General features: G+C 47.7%; 1 protein-coding gene across 3 annotated transcripts; it reads right to left on the bottom strand.

The window, feature by feature from the left end:
* Positions 1-2,046: 2,046 nt before the first annotated feature.
* Positions 2,047-7,778, bottom strand: RARRES2 (retinoic acid receptor responder 2). Of its 3 annotated transcripts, XM_036761924.1 has the most exons (8): positions 7,695-7,778; positions 7,468-7,534; positions 6,300-6,434; positions 5,763-5,970; positions 4,555-4,659; positions 2,880-2,978; positions 2,470-2,597; positions 2,047-2,242 (listed from the first exon to the last, which is right to left on the bottom strand). In XM_036761924.1, the coding sequence occupies exons 4-7, from the start codon at positions 5,943-5,945 to the stop codon at positions 2,481-2,483; spliced, it is 504 nt and encodes a 167-aa protein (XP_036617819.1). In that variant the 5' UTR covers positions 5,946-5,970; positions 6,300-6,434; positions 7,468-7,534; positions 7,695-7,778; the 3' UTR covers positions 2,047-2,242; positions 2,470-2,480. The 3 variants fall into 3 exon arrangements, with proteins under 3 accessions (XP_036617819.1, XP_036617818.1, XP_036617820.1); XM_036761923.1 differs by lacking the exon at positions 7,468-7,534; XM_036761925.1 differs by lacking the exons at positions 7,468-7,534; positions 7,695-7,778 and adding an exon at positions 6,614-6,694.
* Positions 7,779-8,242: the final 464 nt, after the last annotated feature.

Here is an 8,242-nt window from a genome sequence, read left to right as displayed (position 1 = left end):
TAGTAGAAGTTGCTAGATCTTGTGTGATCTTTACTGTAGTTCTTTGGTACTTGAAGTACTTTCTTCTTGATATTTGCAGTATTTTTTTTTCTTTGATGGGGAAGCTCTGGATTTTGGTTATGACATTTCTGGGACTATTCCTTCCAGGAGATGATTGATGGATTCTTTTTATCTTCACTTTGTCTTCTAATAGATTTGGGCAGCTTTCACTTAACATCTCTTGAAATATAGTATCCAGGCTTTTTTTCTCCTCATGATTTTCAAGGAGTCTAATGACTCTTAAATTATTTCTCATTAACCTCCCCCCCCCAAGTAATTTTTTTAAAAAGTCTTTTATCTTACATTATCATCTTTTTTCAATATTTTGATTTTGTTCTAACATTTCTTACTGTCTCCTGGATTCACTGATTTCTGTCTAGTCTATGCTGGTTTTCAGGGAGTCCATTTCTTGGATAAGGTTTGTCATTTGGTTTTCCAAATTATTTGTTCTTCCAATTCTTTCCTCCAGAGTTTTTATTTCATTTCTTATCTCTTGCTTCATTTCTTATACATATTCATGTAGTCTTTGTGGAAATCCATTTTTTTCCTTTAAGTTACTACCTTGTAGTTTTTATGGAATTACTCCTTCTTTTGGGAGATCTCTATATCTACAATAATTTTTGATACTGGTCTATGTTTTCTTAGATTTACTCATCTCCAGCTTTAGTTCCCGAATTGGGGCTCTAAGCCAAAGCCAGGCTGTGCCCCTTGCTACAGAATGGGGTGGAGTGGTAGCCCTGCTTGAACTCACCCTTGCATCCCCAGGGTTCCTATGCTGCCATCTATATCCTGGAGTTAGCCCTCCTCCCCCACCTACATATTTGAGGCTCAGATCACTGGATCTGACCTCTCTGACACCTCAGGACAATGTTAGGCATCACAGACACCCTGAGCCTAGGGTATCCAGGTCTGAGTGCAGCTTCTCTCTACTGCTCCCTGCCATTCCCCAGGGATTCCAAGGTCCCCATCCCAGGAATTTCTAACCACCTTGGGGTTTTCTAGGGGGACTTCTCCACTCACTTTCCTGGCTGTCTTCTTTCCTATTGACCTCAGGTTTCTGATTAATTTTTTCTCCAGAGACAAGTGGAAGAATTAATTTACTATAGTTTCTTATTGAATTTCATAATCATTCAATCTGGTGTGAATTTCAGGCTTTTTTGGAATAGATGTGGTGGAGTTGTAGGGTCTGCTTCTCTTCAGGTAGCCATCTTGGCTCCCAAGTCGAACAACTCTGAGGGAATTTTTCCTCATATTGAACTTAAGCTATCTCACTGCAACTCCTCCACTTTGCTTCTAATTCTGCCTTCTATGGGAGAGGAGAATCTAATATTCATTCCACAAGACAACCCTCAAAATATTTGAAGACAGTTGTTATGTTCTTTCTAGCCCAGCCTTCTCAGGCCTTTGCTTTTGTAGGTTAAATAATGATTGGAGTAATTTTGTGCCTCTTCACCATCCTGGCTGTCCTCCTTAGAGCATGCTCCATCTTGTCAGTGTCTCCCTTAAGACAGGATGCTCAAATCTAAAGACAGAATTCCAGATGTAGTGTGACCAGGACATTATTACCTCCCTTGTGCTGGAAATCCCACTGCTCTTTCCTTGAGCTCTGGTCTGGTCTTTGCTCCATTTGTGGGTAGGACTGGGGTAGGGGTAAGTCAGTGAAGTGACCATAGTGGCAGCAACCAGGCTCGACCCCCCTTTAAAAGTTAATTGGTTTTTTAAACTGCAATTATTTCCTGATATATTATTCTCACTCCCTTGAGAATCTTCCTTTGTAACAAAGAAAGACAATTCATCAAAACCAAATGACAAAGCAAGCCATCTAACAGCATTTGCAGCATTCTTCCCCCCAAAGTCCACCACCTCACTACTGAGAAAAGGAAGGCATGTTTCATCATCTGTCCCAAGGAATGGATATTGGTTATTGCCATTCATCTAAGTCCTGACCCCCTTTGCATGATGCCCATTTACTTCTAAGGCACTGTGGAAGGAAGTAAACACATGAAGTAGGGAGCACAAAGTTTCTGGAAGTTTTATTTAAGACAGGAAGGAACAAGGGTGCTGTGTACAGGGTTAGTAGGGTCTGGCCTCTTCTCCCAGGTGAGGTGGAATAGGGGGTGCTTGCCCTGATGGGTAGGGAGGGGTGTTGGGAGCCTTCGCACTATTCACCAGTTTTCAAAGGGATTGAAAGCAAGGTAGCACCCTGGAGAGAAGAGAAATTCTTGAGTTAAGATTGAAAAAGAAATTCTTAACTCCATTCCCATTCCTGATACTGATTTTCCCAATGCCTAACTCTGTGGTCTATCTTGACCCCATTCTCAGTCCTGGATCCACATCCTAGCCTTATTCTCAATTCTTAAAGCCTTCCTCCCTGGCTATCCCTGCCCAATGTGCAGGTTTTTTTCTTTCTTCCCTCCCAGCGGTTCTTACCTGCTTAGAATTCAGCCAGAGCTGTGACTTCTAGAAAAGGCATATGTGCCAGGAAAGTAATAGCTGTGGGCTTCCTCACCGGCTCTTTCCACTTGAGTGCACTGGCTTTCCTGCTGCCCCTCAGGATCCTAGAGAGACAGTTAGGCTTTGTTTCAGCCACAAGGCCAAAAAGGAAACCACTTCCTCCTAACCTGCCAAGTCCTTGACTTGACCTTGTCTTACTCTCCCTCCTCCCTATTCCCCCTCCACACACCTGAACCATTTCCTCTCAAAGAACAGATGGATCCTGTCCAAGATCCCTCTTCACCCAGCTACCTTCTTCTGGACTATTCAGCCTTCATGGTTCCCTTCTCTTTCTCCCTCCACTCTCCCCCATCCCCCTACCTTAGAAACAAAGCATCAAGGCTTACCCTTTGACCCCACGGGGGCCCAATGGGGCAGTGAATCATCTGTTTCAGGATCCGGTCCTTGGAATCAAACTTGATGCAAGCCAAACAGCTCCTCTTCCGCTAGGATCATAGGAGCACAGGTCAAAGGATTAGAGATCTAGAGCTGGAAAGGATCTTAGGGGTCATCTAGTGCCACCTCTTCCTTTTACAGATGAGGAAACTGAGGCCCAAAGAAGAAATGACTTGCTCAAGGTCACTCAAGCAGTAAGTGGCAGAGGTGGGAGTCAAACCCAGGTCCTCTGACTTCCAATCCAGCACTCTTTCTCCTATGCCACGTTGACTACATAATAGATGAGTTAGTACCAGGGAATGGAATACACTGAGGACATAACCGGTTAGAGCTGTTGTGGGAAGAGACACTTGGCTATGGAGTGGGGTGGGGTGGGGGTTATATGGGGTCAGCTGCACTGAGATGGAGAGCACTGGAGGCAATAGGCTTATTTCTTGGCTAAAGACTACCAGAGATGGAGGGGAGGGTGGGGTTACTGATGATGGGTTGGTCAAGAATAAGGGGAACACAGAAGTTGGTGCCCAGAACCTCCTCCATCCTAGGACTTTGGGATCTTAGAAATCATTTAATCCAACCCCCTCATTTTATAGGTCCAGAAGAAACTGCGGCCTAAAGAAGTTAAGTGATTTGCCTGTGGTTACTGAGTGAGTCAGTAGCAGAGCTAGGCCTAGAATTGAAGTCTATAGATATTTGCTCCAATATTCCTGCCACTATATCACATAGCTTCCCCTAAACTGGATTGGTTCAGATTAAGCTCTGGTATTTAGTTCTGAATTAGTTCAGTCTTGGGTTTACCCAGTGGGCTAGATCTGGGACACCCTCATTTTTAAGGATCAGGGAAGCCTAGGGAATTCAATAGTCCTGGGAGTTCCCAAACCAATGCCTCTCCCTTTGGCCTCTCCAATGTCTTGAAACCTAGAAGCAGTAGGTAGGATCATCCTCACTATTTGGGGACCTCAAAGCAAGGCTTCGCCCAGGAACTGTCTGATACTACAGCAGAATTGCTCCCCATATAAACAGTCCTATTTCCTCACCTTTTCTCTGGAAGACTAGGCTCATTCCTACCCTCACCCAACCAAAGGACTCATTTGAAATTGGCTTGACCTCCAGAAGGCTGTCTGTCCACCCCTGCCCACTGACTCCCAATACCCTGCATTGCCACTGCCTTCCAAGATGAAGTTTCTCTTCTCAAGGCTTCTCATCATTCTTCCTCTCCCCCAAGCCACACTATCACACACACAAAGAGCCACATGTTCCCATAGCTCCCCATCTCATGCTCTGTCTCTCTGACGCACACAAAAGAGGTACATGTTTTATTATACAGACACCCCCCATTTCTCTATTACACACATATAGGCACACACAAAAGACATATGTTTCACTATGTATACGAAACACACTCCAAGGCATATGCCGATATACAGACACAGATCTATGTGATAATGTGTTCACACATTTTGACACAAGGATTCATTATATATACAGGCATTCATTCATCCCTCTGCCCCATTATATACAGACAGACATGTTTCATTATCTACACATAAGCACATAGAGACTCAGATCTATGTCCCCGAAACCACACAAATACACACACATAGCAGAGGGAACAGGACCTTCACTCACCCCGTTGGGCTTAACCTTGCACTCAGCATTCTTCCAGTCCTTCTTTCGGCAGCTGGTCTGCTGGAGCCTAAACTCCAGTCGAACAAATGTCCCTCCGGGGAATGACTGAAGATAGACACAAAGGTGAACCGGCAGCTCCTACCATCCCTATGATCTGCTCCCCTCCTTTATGTTGTGGCTGGTAGGCTTGATTGGGGTTAGGAGCATTATCTTACCTGCCCGCCCCCCACTTCCCCATGTTTTGCACAGTGTTTTGTAAACAGTAGGTATTTAATAAATGTTGGTTGCATTGTACTGCTTTGTATGGTACTATATTGCATTGTTGTTGTTTAGTTGTTTTCAGTCGTGTCTGACTCTTTGTGACCCCATTTAGGGTTTCCTTGGCAAAGATGCTGGAATGGTTTGCCATTCCCTTCTCCAGCTCATTTTACAAATGAGGAAACTGAGGCAAATGGGGTTAAGTGACTTGCCCAGGGTCACAGCTGGGAAGTATCTGAGGCCAGATCTAAATTTAGGTCTTCCTGACTCCAGGCTGGTACTCAATCCACTGTGCCACCTTCCTACCCAACTCTATGGCGCTGCTGTCCCTCGAATGAGCTGGCCCTGAGAAGATGGCATCCAAGTGTGCTACAATGGAAAGAGCCCTGGATTTGTAACCAGAGAACCTGGGTTCAAATCCTTCTGTGATCTTGGGCAGGAGATGACCTCTGTAGGCCTCAATTTTCTCATCTATAAAATGAAACCATTGGACTAAATCACCTCTAAGGCCCCTTCCAGCTCTAAATCTGTGGTCCTATAATCTTTTCTTGGCATCTGGAGGCTTATGAATTCCAGATCATTTTCCAGCTTGCCTGCTGGGCATCTGCTATCACCAGGTGTCAATGGTCCTACATTGATAGATTGCAGGTATGATATGTGAGCTGTTCCTCCATATGCGTGCCCTGGCCATACGTCCTCTGCATGTGTGCTCATTATGTCAAAAAAGAGTTTGTGTGTCTGGGAAAGTGCTGGGTGGGGTAATGTTCTGTTGTGACTTTTTTTTAATACTTTGTTATTCCATTAAATGCCTTTGCATAAAAACAAAACGAAACAAAAACCGTTGCCTGGAGTGGAACCCCAGAATGCACCCCCTCCCAGAGCAAAGCAGAGAATTCTTCTCTCAGTATACCCCCCACCCTCATTCCAGCCAAGGGGTCCCTCCCACCCACCATGTCACTGGCACTGTCCACACCAATCTCCTTGAATGCCCACTGCACAGGTGGGTGATTATGGAACTTCTCCAAAGCCACCTGCAAGCCCCGTTGTTGTGGCACTGAGAGCTCATCTCCCCTGGTTCCTGTGGGCCCCAGGGCACTAAGCCACAGGGCCAGGGGCAACAGCAACTGCCTCATTTCTTTTCTGCACGTCAGTCAGCGCCTGCAAGGGATGGAGCTGTGTCCATGAGAGCAAGATCCCCCTGCCAAATCCCACACTCTCTACCCTCCCTCCACCCCCTACTCCATCTTTGTCTCTTCTGTCACCCAGACACAATATCACAGTTCCCTGCTAGTCCTCGTTTGCCCGTGGGCTCATCCTTTAGTTGCATGGGGAGAAGCAGGGCTCAGGAGGGGAAGGAGTAATGGACTGGGGGGGAGGGGTTGATGTGGCCTTTGATGGGGCCATTCCTAGGGGAGTGGGGGGTAGGGGACAAATGCACTCTAATGAAAAAGAAAGTGAAATCAGAATAAAATGAATAACCAGGGCACCTTTGATAGAACAAAGAACAGTGTGGAACAATGGGAAGCGTCTTGGATTTGTAGGCAGAGGACTTGGGTTTGAAACTCAGCACCATTCACTGGATGGATAAGCTCGGCCAGTCGTTTCACTTGGATCTTAGATTCCTAATTAATAAAATTGAAGAGGGGTGAGTGATCTCCGAGGCCCTTTGCAGCTCATTTCCTAAGACCACCTGAGCCACATCAGAGGAATGGGAGCATTTTATGGAAGAAGAGAGGGGCAGATAGTATAGGACATTTAGTTAGGCTTTTTTTTAGCACCGGCCTGGGGTGCCCCTCCTCACCTGCTTGCATCTCTAAGTTAGCTGCAGACCTCTCCCAGTTCTGGGCCCATCAAAGCCTGGGGATGGGGCGAGGGTGGGGGACTGGACAGGGAGAGATACCTCCTGTGAGTCTTTCCTGAAACTGTTATCTAGCTAGCCCTCTTTCCCTTCCCTTCCTAGCTTTCTCTTTTGTAGCTCTCTTCCCCAGCAGGACAGACTGGGAAGAGCTACTCTCTGAAGTTTCCCAGAAATTGTAAATGACGTCAGAGCCAGGGCCAGGTTCCTGAGGCCCTGGAAACAGATTCCATCTTCCCTCCCACACCCTCTTCCATTCTGCCCACTCTACTCTGACTATGCCACCCCTCTTCTCAGCTCAGTTTCTCTCCCCAGTCCCTTCCACTCAGTATCCTCCCCCTTCCCTTCTCTGATCCTCTTCTCCCTCCCTCCTCTGGCGTCAGGTCAGTGCCCTGGACTTTCCCAGTGCCCTGGACTTTCCCAGCGCCCTGGAAGTCCTAGCTCCACCCCCAGCCCCTGGCACTGAGAAGGCCTGTGGGGGAGGGAGGGGAATAGAGGGAGAAGATGAGAGGCTGAAGATGAATATTTTGGGGAGGACGTAAACATCCCGAAGAGGGGCTGAGCCCGGGCTTAACCCTCAGCATGCTGGGGCCTGTTGCTAGGCTGTCCAACCCAAGAAATCTTGATCTCAACAAGATTCTTGCTCGTCTTCCCCTTGCAGAGCCTCCTGGTTCTTTTCTCGTTTAACTCCTTCCCAGAATGGCTTCCCCACTTCCCTTCCCCTAAAAGGCCTCCCCTTTCCCCTCTCTTTTCTGGGCCAAATCACTTCTGCTTCCTTTTTCCTCCTCTCAGTTTCTGACCTTTGGGAGTTAGACTTCTTCTGCTCTCTGGTCTCCTACTAACTCCACTGTGGCAGACCTTTCAGCCCTGAAAAAAGTTCCAAAGCTTGGTACAACCTCCAGGATAAGGGGGATATAAAATTGGACCCTGGCATCTGCTTTTCCCTTCACCTCTGACCCACCCGTCTATCTCCTCACCCTCCTGTCCCTCCCCCATTTCCTTCCCCTCCACCTCTCCCCCACTTCACCTTCTTCTTAGCTGGGGCCGCTGGACCTCTCCTCTTAAGCTCCGGTAGCCGTCTGCCTCTCCTCCCCCTTACCCCCCAACCTCCGCCTCCCCAGCTCCTCCCCTGCATCTGGTCTCTGCCCCCATCTCCTCCCACCTCTGGCTTCATGACACCCCCCTCCCCATTACTACCATCCAATCCTTCTAGGTCCCTACTCCCACAACTTCTGGGGTACCTTTCTGCCCTAATCCTGAAGGATCCAGAATGGTTGCCCAAGCAGCAGTCCCAGGCCTCCACCCCACCCCTCAAACCTCCCCTTTCTTCTTCCACTCTCCCTGACCCCATCCCCCATCCAAGTCCAGGGAAGCTGGCCAGCTGGCCGGACCTTAGTCAAGGCAGTTAGCTGAGCTCCTCCACCAGACTGAGCCATCAAAGTAGGGGATCCTGTTTGAAGGACCTACCTTTGAGATAAATCCTGCCACCCCTCAGCCTTGCCTAGTGCAGACCTTGGCCCTCTAAAGACCATTGGATGATCTTTGGTCTCCCCCGCGCCCCCCCCCCCCCCCGCC

Source organism: Trichosurus vulpecula, chromosome 5 (genome assembly GCF_011100635.1).
Source record: "Trichosurus vulpecula isolate mTriVul1 chromosome 5, mTriVul1.pri, whole genome shotgun sequence".
In the NCBI taxonomy this organism is placed as follows: Eukaryota; Metazoa; Chordata; class Mammalia; order Diprotodontia; family Phalangeridae; genus Trichosurus; species Trichosurus vulpecula.
Note: the sequence above shows the minus strand (reverse complement) of the source record. Positions and strands in the feature narration are given on the sequence as shown.